At 39.0% G+C, this 16,894-nt stretch overlaps 1 protein-coding gene across 8 annotated transcripts in view; it reads left to right on the top strand.

Annotated features, from left to right (window-relative positions):
• LOC124551057 overlaps positions 1-16,894 on the top strand; it is a 186,311-nt gene that overhangs the window by 80,644 nt on the left and 88,773 nt on the right. For 6 of the 8 annotated variants that reach the window (XM_047125979.1, XM_047125947.1, XM_047125969.1 and 3 more), the window contains 3 exons: positions 5,116-5,163; positions 12,471-12,620; positions 13,524-13,673. In XM_047125979.1, coding sequence (XP_046981935.1) covers positions 5,116-5,163; positions 12,471-12,620; positions 13,524-13,673 — 348 coding nt within the window. The remainder of the gene's footprint in view (positions 1-5,115; positions 5,164-12,470; positions 12,621-13,523; positions 13,674-16,894) is intronic. The other 2 variants (XM_047125953.1, XM_047125989.1) reach the window with 2 other exon arrangements.

Raw genomic sequence — 16,894 nt, 5'->3', positions numbered from 1 at the left:
TCAGGGAAATCTAGCACAACTGGCCAGGCACTGGAGTTGGCACAGCTCTACATCCCTGCTGGTACCTTCCAGAATATCACAGACTCTCTTCCTGCACACCCTCATTGCAAAAGGTGGTTATTAAGGCTTTCAACAGGTGCTCACATTAATGTGACCGGACCAGTATAACATCCGCTTATAGTACATGTATATTGATAAAGGGCCAAATCACCACCATACCAGACATAGCTAGCAGAATAATGGAACAGGCTTCCAACTGCTTCACAGCCAACTGCTTAACCTTTATTCGTTAAAGAAAACCTCATATTATGCAATAAAAATGACTTACCAGTATCAGAAGCAGAGAACAATCATCATAAATTTGATAAGGCTCCACATGTGACGTTCCTCGGCGTTGGGTGGATATAAACCAAGGTGGCACCAGTATATAAACAAACTAGTGAAAAGCTCAGTTCTCCTTTCTTTACACTGAGAATATCTCTCAGTGTGTTGACCTGCAAACAGGATTGCTGTAGTACTCAATTTTTTTCCGTGACAACCTTCTGAAGCTTTCTAACTACAGACTTGAGCAATAAGAATATTGTGTAATGTTGATAACCAAAAAATCTTGTGGAATGCTCATCAGGAATTTGGAGTTTCTTACATTTCAATACCAATAAATTTACTTCATAATGTCATTGGTTGTTAATGAAAAGAGTAAAATTAGGATGAACTCAGCAATTCACAACAAGAATACTAGAAATAGAAATAATATACTCTTACAGTATGCGTCTGCATCAACATCTGCATTTACATACATACATACTCTGCAAGCCACCGTACAGTGCATGGTGGAGGATACGTTTTACCACTGTTGGTCATTTCCCTTCCTGTTCCACTCGCAAGTAGAGCGAGGGAAAAACAACCATCTATATGCCTCCATACAAGTGCAAACATCTCTGATCTTATGTTCACAGTCCTAACATGAAATATTGTTAGCAGCTGTAGGATTGTTCGCAGTCAGTTTCAAATGCCAGTTCTCTAAATTTTCTCAATAGCATTCCTCGAAAAGAATGTTGCCTTCCATCCGGGGATTCCCATTTTGGTTCCAGAATCATCTCCGTAACACTTGCTTGTCTATCAGACTTACCGGTAACAAATCTAGCAGCACACCTCTGAACTGCTTCGCTGTCTTCCTTTAATTCCATCTGCTGGGAATCCCAAATACTCTAGCAATACTCAACAATGGGTTGCACTAGTGTTCAGTATGCTCTCTCCTTTACAGATGAACCACGTTTTCCTAAAATTCTCCCAATAAATCGAAGTCGACAATTCACCGTACCCACTAAATCCGTACATGCTCATTCCATTTCATATTGCTTTTCAGAATTATGCCTAGATATTCTGCAGTCATGATTGTGTCAATCAGTGAACTGCTAATGCTGCATTTGAACATTACAGCTTTCCTTTTCCTACTCATCGGAACTTATTTTTTCTGCATTTAGACAGCATTTAGACTAGCACCTATTAGGAATTTGTCATAAGTCATCCTGTATCCTCCTACAGTCACTCAATAACATCACCTTCGTGTACACCACAGCATCATCAGCAAACAGTTGCAAAATTCTGCTTATTCTGTCCAATAGATCACTTATGTATATTGAAAACAATATTGGCCCTATCACGCTTCCCTCAGGCACTCTTGACAATACCATTGTCTCTAATAACATTGCCATTGATAACAACATACTGGATCCTATTACTTAAGAAGCCTTCATTAAGAGCCTGCAGGGGCACTGTGTCAAATGCTTTCTGAAAATCTAGGAATGTGGAATCTGCCTGTTGCCCTTTATCTTTAGTTTGCAAGATATCATCTGAGCTTTAGGGCAAGCTGAGTTTTGTACAAGTGGTGCTTTCTAAAACTGTGCTGATTTGTGGACAGAAGCTTTTCTTTCTCTAGGAGCTTCATTATGTTCGAACAGAGAATATGTTCAAGAATTATTCGGCAAACCGAAGTTAAGCATATTGGTTTGTAATTTTCTGGGTATGTTCCGTTACTCTTCTTATATACAGGAGCCACCTGTGCTTTTTTGCAATCGATTTCGAGTCTGCACTGGTCAAGAGATTCATGATAAATGGAAGTTAAGTAAGGGGCCATTGCCATGGAGTACTCTTTGTAAAACTGAATTGGGATATCATTCAGACCTGACAACTTATTTTGTTTTCAACTCTTTTAGCTGCTTCTGTACACCAGGGTGGCCTATTACTATATGTTCCATACAGGAGTATGTGGACCATTCAAATGATGGTATGCTTGTGTGTTCCTCCCGCGTGAATGATTTCTTAAATGCAAAACTTAAAACTTCAGCTTTCTTTTTGCTATCTTCTATCGCTGCACCAGATTGGTCAGTGAGTGGCTAGATAGAGGCCTTCAACCCACTTAGTGGTTTTTTATGTAGGACCAGAATTTTCTCGGGTTGTTGGCTAGATCCTTTGCTAAGATGCAGGGAGGGGCAAAATGATCTTACGGTTTTCGCCACCGTGCGGTTGAGGGGTAGTGGGAATAGGCGCGTTTCAGAGCCTACACATGGACCTTTTTAGTAGCCATGGAGCAATGGAGCAATGGTCGGTTGAGCATCACAACTTTGTTGTTGAGGCATTTTTAAAAGTGGCGATTCCTGTGTTGCTGTGCAACAGTAGTTCCATAGGCATTTTAATTTAGGTCCACGAGGAAAAGTTCTGACATGCAACACAATTATGCTGCAGGTGAGTAACTTCAGAGCTACCGTTTCAGTGTTGGAAAGACAGTCAACAGGCCATCCAAGGTCAGCTCGGACACCGGAGATATCGATAGAGTAAGAGAAGCTGTGGAAGACAGTCCTCGGCGGCTGACCCGTAAACTAGCTGCTGCTTTGCCTATGTCTGACCACTCGGTAATTTTGCGGTTCGATCTGCATTTCCATCCATACAGAATGGCTATTGTTTAGCAACTAAAGGCCAATGACTATGTGAAGTGAAAAGCACTTTCAGAGCAAATGATTGATTTGATGACAGACGAAAAACTTTTCGTGATGAGCGACGAGGTGTACTTTCATCTGGATGGTTATGTAAATAAACAGAACTTTCGTTATTGGTCAGGTACAAACCCTGAAGAACTGCATGAACGTCCTCTGCATATTCCTAAGGTCACTGTGTGGTGTGGTGGAACAAAAACTTGTGTCACTGGACCATACTTCTTTGAAGAGGGTGGTGAAATTGTTACGGCCAATTCCCAACGTTATCTGTTGATGTTACAAAACTTCTTGATCCCTGAGCTTCGGAGAAAACGCTTAGTGCACAATAGAATGTGGTTCCAGTAGGATGGGGCAACTGCCCAAACAGCCGATGAGATGACGGACTTTTTCAAAAGTAAGTTCCATGGCCGAGTAATCTTACATTTCGGGGATATTGCATGGCCAGCATGCTACCCTGATCTAAGCGTTTGTGAGTTTTTCTTGTGGGGCTTCTTGAAATCAAGAGTCTGCACAAACAAGTCCCGCACATTGAGCAAACTTATGGTGGCCATAACTCAAGAAATCTCTAACCTGCAATGTTAGGAAAGGTGTTCAACAGTATTGGTGTGAGACTGGAAGAGTACTTCATCACAGAAGCGCACCGTTTGAAGGGCGTCATCTTCAAATCTTAAACTGATGAAATCTGTAGTTCCAATGCTATATTCTTTAATTTCCATTAACACAATTCTGTAGTAACCAATGAAATATTTTTGTCACTCTTAATATTTAGGTTATTTGTACTGTGAAAACATCAGATCTTTTTGCCACTCCCTGTATGATGGTGGTAGTTACCACATGCTTCACGCATCGATATTTTTACAGATGCATGGATCTCTACTATCTTTAGCCTGTTGTCATTTGCTTGTGATCTTTTGAACTGAAAGTGCAACAGCCTTTGCTTCCTCAGCATTTTCCAAATTTCATTTTAAACCTTGGTGTTTCTTTTCCATCCTTAATCCACTTAGTTAGCACATACTACTCCAGAGTGTGACTTGCACATTGTTAAGCTTTGTACATACTTCCTTTACTTCCACTACAGCTGAACTGAATTATGCCCATTCATTAGTGAGGTGCTAGCAACAGCTTATCTGCCCTTTCTTGCAAAAATACTATCCTAGCCTTCATTATTGATTTGTTAACTTTGGTGACCATCATTGCTATGATGACATCATGATCACGTATCCCTCTCTTTACTTATGCCTCCGATAAGGTCAGGCCAGTTGTAGCTACCCGGTCTGAAGTATTTCCATTGTGTGTGGGATCCCAGACTAGCTGCTCAAGGCAGTTTTTGGAAAACTTATATAGATCCTAACTTTGTCAGTGTAAGGGTAGCTGATAGTAATCTTTGTAAAGTTTACTGGAGGAAGAGCAGCAGTTTTTTCAGAGCAGCTTTTTTCCTTCTGATATACGTTTGTGGAATAGTCTAGAAGTAATTACCATTGCTGTGGGCCTGTCTGGCTTCAGCATCCAGAGACTGGTCTTGTGTGTGTGTGTGTGTGTGTGTGTGCGTGTGTGTGTGTGTGTGTGTGGATGTGTGGTTGCGTTTATGTGAGTATGTGTGTGTATTGCCTATTTCTGATGAAGACCTTGTTGGCCAAAAGCTTACTTTCTGACAGTCTTTTTGTCGTGCCTGTCTGCAACTCAGCATCTCTGCTATATGGTGAATAGCAACTGTTGTTATTTGTTGTTGTAGCAACTATCCTTTTTGTAATGTTGTCACATTCCATCCTGGATTTTCCATTGTTTAATTACCATAATTATTAGTTTGAGTAGATTAGTACTAATTATAATTTGTTGTTAGTATGTTTTCCTGAAGTATCTGCTTGTTAATGTACAGTTTGACTTGCTCCACATCCCTTCATAATGGGCTTTACTAAACATCATATATGAATGAATGAACATGTCACAGAGAATACTAGTTTTCAATATTTTGTCATTTAAATTTTGTGTAATCTGATTCATGAATTGAACAACAGCATGTTCTTTGTAGGAACTGTTTTAAAATCCAAATTGAGGCTAACTAAGCATTGTATTTTGATAGAGGTGTGTTATGTTTTGAGCATACATGATGTTTTTTTTTCAGAACATTATAAGAGGAGGAGGAAGAGGAGGAGGGTAACGAGTGAGACAGGTTGGTAATTTTTAATATCAGTTTTCCTATCTTTCTGCCAGCCGGTGTGGCCGAGCGGTACTAGGCACTTCAGTCTGGAACCGCGCGCGCGCGCTACAGTCGCAGGTTTGAATCCTGCTCCGGGCATGGATGTGTGTGATCTCCTTAGGTTAGTTAGGTTTAAGTAGTTCTAAATGTAGGGGACTGATGACTTCAGATGTTAAGTCCCATAGTGCTCAGAGCCATTTCAACCAACCTACCTTTCTTGTAAAGCGTTCTGACAATTATATTGTTCAGTATGTCTGGAAGTATCCATTGTGAAAATGATGTTCTGTATTGTGACTGAATACATTGCATATATGTGGAGAACAAGATTTTAGAAAAGGCCAGGCTGGCTGCATTCCTTCCATACTGTGGGGCAAAGACTAGGAAAATGCACGTGCTGCAGAGGCATGGACCGAGACCAGTGCTCCACTCCATCTCCAAGATAAGATATATGTTATGTTTCTGTAAAGACAACGTACATTTTCGAGTTCCTGGCATATATGATGTCCTCTATGAACGCGATAGCATGTACATAGGTCAGACTATTCGCGATGTTGCTGAGCGCTCACAGCATATTCAACAAAGGGAATTAGAGAAGTCAGCCATACCTGAACATTGCCTGGAAAATCGACACCAAATACAATTTGAAAAGAAAGAGTCTTGGCTCATGCATCATCATATTGGAATAGCATTATAAAGGAACCGGCCGAGATTAAGATAAACCACAACAGTTAGGGCATGGGGCCGATCTTCCAATAGTGAAATCAGAAATGCTTGACATTGTAAAGTGGTGACAGTTCAGATGGGGTGCCAGCCCTTCACACCACCTGATGTCACTGGTTCCACAGCTAGCTGGAGATGCTATGATGTGCCCAATTCACCGTGCCACACAAGCATAACTTTGGCCTTCTCTTGGCATTTCCAGACACTGTTATCACATCTATGTAAATGGAACACCATGCCGGCCCTGGTTTTTTACTCCTGATGATGGTGATCGAGACAGCTGTCGAGAGCTTGAGTGATTTAGTTAAAGTCACACAAATTGTTATCATCTCCATGATAATTTTTGCTTTGTAAGGAATTAATTGCATTCTTAATTTCTTTGGCAGAGCAAAGAATAAATGTAATTTGTTGGCATCTGTGTGACTTTGTTTCTTGCTTGTATTTTATCTCTGTGACCCTTGAATAGTCTATGCCAATCTCCTGATCTCCTTACTCTGAGTGATTATGTAGTACATTGGCCACCTGAATGCTATCATTTATTAATTGTCTGTTTTCTTTAACAATGAAGTCCTCACTTGCCCAGTTTCTCTTTTTACCCTGATGATGTTTAGATTTAATTTTGTATCTTAGCTATTAATGTCATACATCACACAGAGATTTTCTGTTTTTGTTAATCACTTTCCATAAGCACAGTATTTCTTGTGAAGTTAAATCAGTCCTGCTTTTCTGTTTTTCTTAACCATTACAAATAATTCCCTTTTACTTGTGCATGGATATTTTGATTCCTTTTGAAATCCAGTACTTTTTGATGTCTTGTTAGTGTCATATTTTATTGTTTTCTTGGAAAAACAGTTGTTAACAAGTGGTAGAAACCCATCTTAAATACATGAAATTAGAATTGGCATCTATAATGTTATACACATCCTCCCATTCAGCTTTCCACTGGCTTGAAACAGTCTGCTGTCTGTTCATTAATTACTCTTAATTGTTTCCCATTACACCATTTTCTCATGACCAGGTAAGTTATTTAGCATGTCTACTCATACATCATGATCATAGAGACCATTCACTGTTGAATAAACATTCATAACATTGATGAAGTGTTGATATGTTTTCTGTTGGTGTATGGCTCTCCTCTAAATGTAATTCTGGTGGGTACATTAACAGCAAAACTTAGTATTTTATGAGGTTTCAAGATTGCAGCCAGATGATGTTGACAGCTTATAATGATATTTCATCTGACAACCAGGCACCCATCTATGGTGACTTTTACACTCGAGATTGCTGATGAACCTCACTAAGTTTATACCAAAAATTGACACGGTGGTGCATGTGGATGTATTACCACTGTAAGACTGCCCTCTGTCAACTTCAGAGCCCTCTGTTGAATATTACTCCATATGATGCATGCAGTCACATGCTTAATGGTGATGTTGAAGTGTGGGCACACAGAGTTAAAAATTATTGGTCAAAATAATAAAATCAATTGTCATGTAGCACATGATCTATGCATGCGTGAGTGACTTGTCCATTCTTGCTCCCATCCAGAAGGTCAGAGCAGTGTGATTGTGTAAGCTGTGGCCCAGCTGACTGACTGCCTGTGCAACAGATGTTTGGCCAGCCCTGTGCAATGCTGCCTGCGGGCACCCAGCTCCCTTGCAGGCAGACACTTGATCTGGAACAGCCTGGCCTGGGTCGTGTAAAGACATAAGGCGTTCATTTACTTTATTTACATTCTATGCATCACAATAATCCCATTCTTTTATCTGAAACACTTATTTATCTAAACCTCGTTTAAAGCAGCCTGTTTGAATGAGATATAGCTGTAATAAGGCTTACCTCTCACACATGTAGTCACAGGAGTTGTATTATCCCACCACTGTTTCAGCCACCAGTTCTGCTGATATAACTTACCCGTCCTGTTAAAGTTTGGGCCATATCTTATGTATCCACTTTCACAGTAGTAGCAAGTGGCACGACTCACGCCCCGTCCTCACAGCTTTACTTCTGCCAGTACCTCGTCTCCTACCTTCCAAACTTAACAGAAGCTCTCCTGCGAACCATGCAGAACTAGCACTCCTGAAAGAAAGGATATTTCTTGGGTAGCTCAGTTGGTAGAGCACTGAAGCCAGCGGCAACCCAATCAGTTCTTGGTCAATTTGCCCCATAACTTTGTTCATCCAGAGTTGATAATACTGCCACAGTTCCTCACAAAGCCCTCATCTGTATGTGAGGTTGCTATAAACAGGTAACAGGTTCTATCTGTTCTTGAGCTAAATGGGAACCAAATTATTCAAACTACTCCCTCTCTGTCAATTTCCTGTTTCCTTTCTCCACATCACAATTTCATTTTCCCCCTCTCAAATCCTCAAATTCATTTTTCACTACTCCAGTGTTTCCCTGAAAATCATAAAATTTCACCTCTTGTTTTGTGTGTTTCCTGCCTTTCACACACAACCTGCACATCCGCAGGAGATGGAGTCACTTCTGTCCCACTGCAGTAGTGCTACTATAACCACAATACACAATAAACTCACAAAAATCCAAAATAATCACCGATAAGGTATATGTTTGACAATCAGCTGTGGAACTGTGAGTAATGAATTCCATAGAGATTTATAGCTTAACACCTATTATTTCCTTTGCTAGATCAATATTCTGGAAAGGAGGATACACACCCACTACAGTCTCTTACTAATATTACACCATGTTTGCAATGCTCATTGATTGGAGTTATAGTGAAAACATTTTATTCATGGCACGTTCAGTTGGTGTCATTATCTACTAATAAAACACTCAGTGGAGTCTTTAAACCAAATGGAGGGGTATATTGAATATAGTTTGAACTATGTGTGGAAATATACAACCTGTATAACAGAACAATCTAATATTCTGTTTGTCGAAGAATATCATTGACCTACAGCTCTAAAACCAACAGAGGACGTGAAGTATCACAGTGTTCATTGAAGTAAATTTCCATCATGATTTCCCATACTTCGAGACTCAGTAGTGACTTGCAGATACCTAACCTATACTTCATGATGATATAACTTTGGATACTACACTACATCACTTAAATTTAGTTTATATATTGATTGGAATAATAACATATGTCTTCAAACTGAAGATTAGTTTGAACATCAGAGTTCTCTACTAGGAACAGACTAGCTGGATAGTATATCTACTTTCCTGCAAACGACACTTAAATTAACTTCCCCAGCCAGTTATCAGAGAACGTACTGTTCATTGTGGGCTATGAGCGATGCTACAGCTTGGCATTTTACACATACATAAATCATTGCCACAGGTTAATTGAGCAAAAATCAACTGAAAAAATCAACTAGAATCAACCCCTGAACATTCCGATTTGTAGTCAGACACTTTATCCTAATGACACGTAGGTACTGATTGTACAGGGTTATTACAAATGATTGAAGCGATTTCACAGCTCTACAATAACTTTATTATTTGAGATATTTTCACAATGCTTTGCACACACATACAGAAACTCAAAAAGTTTTTTAGGCATTCACAAATGTTCGATATGTGCCCCTTTAATGATTCGGCAGACATCAAGCCAATAATCAAGTTCCTCCCACACTCGGCGCAGCATGTCCCCATCAATGAGTTCGAAAGCATCGTTGATGCGAACTCGCAGTTCTGGCACGTTTCTTGGTAGAGGAGGTTTAAACACTGAATCTTTCACATAACCCCACAGAAAGAAATCACATGGGGTTAACTCGGGAGAGCGTGGAGGCCATGACATGAATTGCTGATCATGATCTCCACCACGACTGATCCATCGGTTTTCCATCGAGTGTCAGGGCTTGTAGCAATTGTAAATGGTAAGGCTTCTGCTTTAGCCTTTTCCGTAAGATTTTCCAAACCGTCGGCTGTGGTACGTTTAGCTCCCTGCTTGCTTTATTCGTCTACTTCCGCGGGCTACGTGTGAAACTTGCCCGCATGTGTTCGACCGTTTCTTCGCTCACTGCAGGCCAACCCATTGATTTCCCCTTACAGAGGCATCCAGAAGCTTTAAACTGCGCATACCATCGCCGAATGGAGTTAGCAGTTGGTGGATCTTTGTTGAACTTCGTGCTGAAGTGTCGTTGCACTGTTATGACTGACTGATGTGAGCGCATTTCAAGCACGACATATACTTTCTCGGCTCCTGTCGCCATTTTGTCTCACTGCGCTCTCGAGCGCTCTGGCGGCAGAAACCTGAAGTGCGGCTTCAGCCGAACAAAACTTTATGAGTTTTTCTACGTATCTGTAGTGTGTCGTGACCATATGTCAATGAATGGAGCTACAGTGAATTTATGAAATCGCTTCAATCATTTGTAATAGCCCTGTATATGTTTGTAATATATAACACAATATTCCAGTAGCTTGAAGATTTCATTGCAATGTTGATCATTCTTACTTCAGCAAATAGTTGTTTCTTTCCTGAAGTACTCCCATCCTGTATCACAGGTAACTTGTAATGAACCACAACCTGTATGGAAATTTATAACCGTTAAAGAATGCCAGTAAGTGCAAAAGGGGCAAGACATTGTAGCCGATGTAGTGAATTTTAGGTTGTTTGTTTCCTTGTCACAAGATAACTGTATGAGTTTCTGTACAATATATACCATGTTAAAAAACAATAGTATAAACATGTTTCATCACGTTAATCCTTCTGCTGCATAGTTACTAAAAGTGTGCTGAAACCCATGGCTTACAACATGAAATGGGTGCAAATTATCATGGTGCAATTGTTTCATCTGTGTGGTTGGGTATCCTTGTCAAACTATTATCTTTGGGAATGAGATTTTCACTCTGCAGCGGAGTGTGCGCTGATATGAAACTTCCTGGCAGATTAAAACTGTGTGCCGGACCGAGACTCGAACTCGGGATCTTTGCCTTTCGCGGGCAAGTGCTCTATCATCTAAGCTACTCAAGTACGACTCACGCCCCGTCCTCACAGCTTTACTTCTGCCAGTACCTCGTTTCCTACCTTCCAAACTTAACACAAGCTCTCCTGCGAACCATGCAGAACTAGCACTCCTGAAAGAAAGGATATTGCAGAGACATGGCTTAGCCACAGCCTGGGGAATGTTTCCAGAATGGGATTTTCACTCTGCAGCGGAGTGTGCGCTGATATGAAACTTCCTGGCAGATTAAAACTGTGTGCCGGACCGAGACTTGAACTCGGGACCTTTGCCTTTTGCGGGCAAGTGCTCTACCAACTGAGCTACCCAAGCATGACTCACACCCCATCCTCACAGCTTTACTTCTGCCAGTACCTCGTCTCCTACCTTCCAAACTGAACAGACGTTCTCCTGTGAACCATGCAGAACTAGCACTCCTGAAAGAAAGGATATTGCTTGGGTAGCTCAGTTGGTAGAGCACTTGCCCGCAAAAGGCAAAGGTCCTGAGTTCGAGTCTCGGTCCGGCACACTATTAAGTTTGGGTTCGTGCTCTGTTCCATGCTAGCTCCATTTTCCAAAGTGCATCTTGTGTTTAGTGGAGTTCCTTTTTGCATATTTTCTATGTCCATGACTTTGGGTTATTGAATACAATGTATGTAATAACAGAAATAGTTTTGTGAACATTTCTATATTCGGATCAGTTATCAGTGGCTTCTCTAAATCAGTTGCAACAAATTTCAGCTTGCCTCCTTTGAAAAGAACACAGTCTGCTTCTTTCCTCATTATTGCCCTATGTATTGTGGTTCCCCATTAAACACTGGATATAGTTTGACTTTATATCTTTGTGTTACACATCTAATTTCTCAAGTATTTGATGTAACACCAGAAAATATCTTGGCACGGTTTTCTTGTACTTCATTTTTAAAAAAATCACTCTTTTTATCATTTTTGTGCAAATTTGCTCAATTTTATTACATTCAAATGGTTGTGTGCATTACCTGTATTTTGAATGCTTTTTATAGATTCAGAATTCGCTCTCTTTTGTGTTTTAGATAACTATTATGCCTTTCTATGGTGTTTCTGGCTATGGCACGTTAGCCCCTGTTTCTTACTTGCAGATTTCTTCAACTTGAGATAAAGTGTCCAAACATAGTGAATACGATTTCATTTCAGGTGCTATGGGATGTACACTATTTGCGTATGTTTTACAACTGATACATAACAATTCTCTGTTACTTCACAATTGCCATGTAAAAAGCAATCCATTGAGCAGTAAGGGTAAAAATAACACAAAGCTGTGATTTTCTGTACTTTTTTCAACTGCATTCTGTCAAGGTAATCAGCAAGCATTGAAGTTAGACTGACATGAGTGTATATAGTGAGTGATTTTTACACTTGACCAAAGTGGGAATATGTTATTTTATGAAATGGCTAATTCAACTAGAGTGAAACTGTAATTGATCCTATGCGTTATGTAATTGCAATCAAGCACTTATGTATTTCTAGTGGTATCCAGGTTCAGTTGTTCTTTACTCACATGAACCATGTGATTGTTCTTTATATTTTGTTTTCATTTTCTGTTATGTTAATTGCTAGACTATATTGCTTGTGATCAGCTCTATGTATTGTTTAGTTAACTCCTCTTTACAGTTTGCAAGCATGAAAATGAAGATACAGCATCTTTCTCCAAGCCACGAAAATGCATGGTTTATGAACTGGCTATTGTGAATTGCAGTTTGAAAAAGGATGTGTCAATAAGTGTTTCTGGCCCAGAAGCTTCCAAATTAACGAAACCTCAAGGTAATGACTAACACACAAAATAGATACATGAATTTATATATTTAGTATATGACAAAAAGTAAACTTTAGAGGTTGATACTTATACACCAAAATTTACAGGTGCATATTATGTGGTAAACTTCAGTTTATCTTGGTACGGTTTTCTTGTACTTCATTTTTCAAAAAAAATCTCTGTTTTTATCATTTCTCTAAAAATTTGCTCGATTTTATTGCATTCATATAGTTCTATTCGTAACCTGTATTTTGAATGCTTTTTATAGAATCAGAATTCACTCTCTTTTTTGTTTTGGAAAACTATTATGCCTTTCTATGGTGTTTCTGGTAATAGTACATTATCCTCTGTTTCTTACTTCCAGAGTTCTTCAACTTGAGATAAAGTGTCCAAACATAGTGAATACGATTTCGTTTCAGGTGCTATAACATGTATGCTATTTGCATATGTTTTACAACTCATGCATAACAATTCTCTGTTACTTCACAATTGCCCTGTAAAAAGCAATCCATTGAGCAGTAAGGGTAAAAATAACACAAAGCTGTGACTTTCTGTACATTTTTCAACTGCATTCTGTCAAGGTAATCAGCAAGCATTGAGGTTAGACTGAGTAATTTTTACATGTTTCAGATGGCAAACATACCATGCCAAGGACTTGGCCAAAGTGGGAATATGTTCTCTTATGAAACAGCTAATTCAACTAGAATGAAATTCTAATCGATTCTATGCATTGTGTAATTGCAATCAAGCTCTTATGTATATCTAGTGGTATCTAAGTTCAATTGTTCCTTTACTCACATTAGCTATGTGATTGTTCTTTATGTTTTGTTTTTATTTTCTGTTGTGTTAATTGCTAGGCTATATTGCTTGTGATCAGCTCTATGTATTGTTTAGTTAACTCCTCTTTACAGTTTGCAAGCATGAAAATGAAGATATAGCATCTTTCTCCAAGCCACGAAAATGCATGGTTGATGAACTGGCTACTGTGAATTGCAGTTTGAAAAAGGATGTGTCAGTAAGTGTTTCTGGCCCAGAAGCTTCCAAATTAACGAAACCTCAAGGTAATGACTAACACACAAAATGGATACATGAATTCATATATTTTGTATATGACAAAAAGTAAACTTTAGAGGTTGATACTTATGCACCAAAAATTACAGGTGCAGATTATGTGGTAAACTTCAGTTGAATTTATGAAGATAAGACGTGACAGCAAAACTCTGTAAAGTTATTTAATATAACTGCAATGAGCACATTCCTTTCTAAGATTGTTTCTAATTTAGGATTTATGTACAGAAAAAGTCAAATAAACTGAGAAGATTAACAGAAAAAGAAGGTATTCATGAAAGTGGATGCAGCACATGAGATTCAATAAGGAATACCAGAAAGCTCCCTTTACTTGTTTTGCTGAAATCATTATTTATAGCTGAGCCTAGTAAGAACTTTTGTAGCTAACACAATTATATGACCATCAAGAAGTCCGTGAAATAGCCCCTAAGCAAACTATTCCCAAATCTCTTATCAACTCTAGTGTTACTAAGTTGTTAATCTACCCCCATCCTTTTCATCTCAGAAGGCAGAAATTAATAACTCACTTTCACGAAGATATTTTCAGCTTCAAAAAGCTGTATGTAAATGCAGCAACTGCTCCTCTGTTAAAAGTAAGAAGGAAAGATCTAAGCTGTGTCCTCACTAATCATAGACATCAGTCCTTAAAACACCTCCTTGCCAATGAGAAATAAATTCATTTGAAATTTTGTGGCTTGTTGTAAGTACATGTACAAAGAAGAATGTTGTATTCACACTGGGTGATGGAATGAAATCTAGGAATAAACATATTGTACAGTGGGTAGTGATGAGATGTTACAGTCAGTGTAGGAATTATGAAGAGAACTATTTTTTAAATAAAACCAACTGTTGCATTATGGACATTAGTGCAAACAATTTGTTGTCAGTTTAGTGGCCAAGAGTAGTAAAGTAATTGGCTGCGGCAATAGTGGTAATAATGATGATGAAGTGACACAGAATTTACGGGCATGGGTAATCAATAGGAGGAACATATACACAAATGGAATTCAGTACTTCAGACCAGTAATTTGATGCCCTAATGTTTGTGAAATCAATAGGAACTGGAGGTAACAGCCTCCTTACTGCATGCCACTCATGTCGTGCAGCTGTTGTCCTGAAGTTCTACTGGAGTATCATCCTAAGCTTCCTTTGCGAATACAGGTTAATTCTGATTGTGGCAGAGACCAAATTTGTCCCAATAAAATGAATTGTGCAGAAAATAAGGGAATCAGTTGAAATTAATACAGGGTAAATAATTTCAGGTTGAAGGTGCTAATATTTGTGTTATCTGAATATTTGAAATTAGGTGATTGAATTAGGCGTTAAATTCAAACGCAGTCCACTTCAGTGACCTTGAAAATGTCAGTACAGGATGTGATGAAGAATCTGCTGGATGCCTGCATCAACACCATTGTGTGATTGTGAAGTACATTAAAGGCAGCTTCCTCACAGAAACAGCTCAATCGGAACAAACAAGATACAAAATGGATCCTCTCAAATACATAATTTGTTTGTATTCCACCAGTGAATTTTAATTGCAATACTCAAATTTAACTTGTCATATTTTTTTGCAATTCGTTTCCAGTCTAGTATATGGTTTCATTTTGTACAATTAGCTCTTAGCCAAAGGTTATGCTTATGCTTCTTTGTAGATCATAGAGACCAATGTCAAGATAACTTATTGGCCTCCATGCCAGGAGTATGCATGCTTATGGACTGGATAGACCAAAGTACAGTTTGAGATTTGGTGTAACTTCAGATAGTTCTCCCGCACTATCCTCTAAAACAGCAAATCTTCAAGCTAATAGCTAGTTTTTTTGAATTTACCAAACAGCATGTATAATACAAGCCTTTTCTATTCGTAACATGTGTTAAATGGTAAATTAAATTTAAGTACTTGTAGTTTTGAGAAAAGTGAAGTTAAAGTTAACAAGATTTCAAAATTTTCTTGATATTGCAAAATGAAATTTCAATTTTTTTGGGTTTATATTAGACTTAAAAAAACATTTTGTAGCTGTCTCTGTTTGCAACTCAGAATAACTAGTTAATGTAAATGCTCAGCTTTTACCACAATTCGTAAAAGTCTACATGCACTTGTATTCCTTTGCTTCCAGAATATTGTGAATTAAGAAGAATGTGATTTATGTCTTCTCCATAATACTTTATTGTTTGTTGTTATCAGTTGAGTTATCATAATATTGCCAAACAAAATATTCAGGTACAGCTACAGGAACGCCATGCCATTTGTGGCTTATAAAAATAAAACAAAATAAGAAAGAATACTGTTTTATGCATTATCTCATTGTTGAAAATACACCCAGGTGACAGTAATGGGATACCTGCTAATATTGTGTCCGAACTCCTTTTCCCCAGTGTAGCGCAATAACTCAATGTGGCAGGGACTCAACAAATCTGCAGAAATATTGAGAATGCTGCCTGTATAGCCTTCTACAATTGCAAAAAAGTAGCTGGTGCAGGATGTAGTGTGCAAACTGACCTCTCACTTATGTCTCATATATGTTTGATGGGATTCGTGTCTGGCAATCTCGCCAGCCATGTGACACTTCCCAGTTACCCAGAATATTCTTCAAACCAATCGTGAACTATTGTGGCCTGGTGACATGATGTGGTTGTTTGTGAACATGAAATTCATGAATGGTTTCAAATACTCCTAGCACCATGCCTTGTGGACAGCTTGGGTCTATAGCTTTGTGGGGTCTGCACCACACTCAAACTCTACCATCCACGCTTACACACTGAAATTGAGACTCATCTGACCAGGCCAAGGTTTTCCAGTTGTTATGGGTTCAACTGAGATGGTCACGAAGCCAGGAGAGCCCAAGAGATGCTCTGCAGGTGATACTGTGCTGTTCGCAAAGGCACTTGTCTTGTTCGTCTGCTGACACAGCCCATTTACGCCAAATATCACAACACCATCGTAAAGGGTAAATTTGTCCTACACCCCACATTGGTTTCTCTAGTTATTTCATGCAGTGTTGCTTGTCTATTGCCAGTGACAATACTATGCAAACACTGCTGCATGTGGTTGTTAAGTGAAGGCTGTCAGCAACTGCATTGCCCATGGTAAAGAGCTAATGCCCGGAAGTTGGTATTCTCGGGACACACTTCACAGTGTGGATCTTGGAATATTGAATTCTCTAATGACTAACTAAATGGTATGTCCCATGTGTTTATCTCGAACTACTATTCCATG

The sequence above is a fragment of the Schistocerca americana genome, chromosome 1 (genome assembly GCF_021461395.2).
Source record: "Schistocerca americana isolate TAMUIC-IGC-003095 chromosome 1, iqSchAmer2.1, whole genome shotgun sequence".
NCBI classification, from domain to species: domain Eukaryota; kingdom Metazoa; phylum Arthropoda; class Insecta; order Orthoptera; family Acrididae; genus Schistocerca; species Schistocerca americana.
Note: the sequence above shows the minus strand (reverse complement) of the source record. Positions and strands in the feature narration are given on the sequence as shown.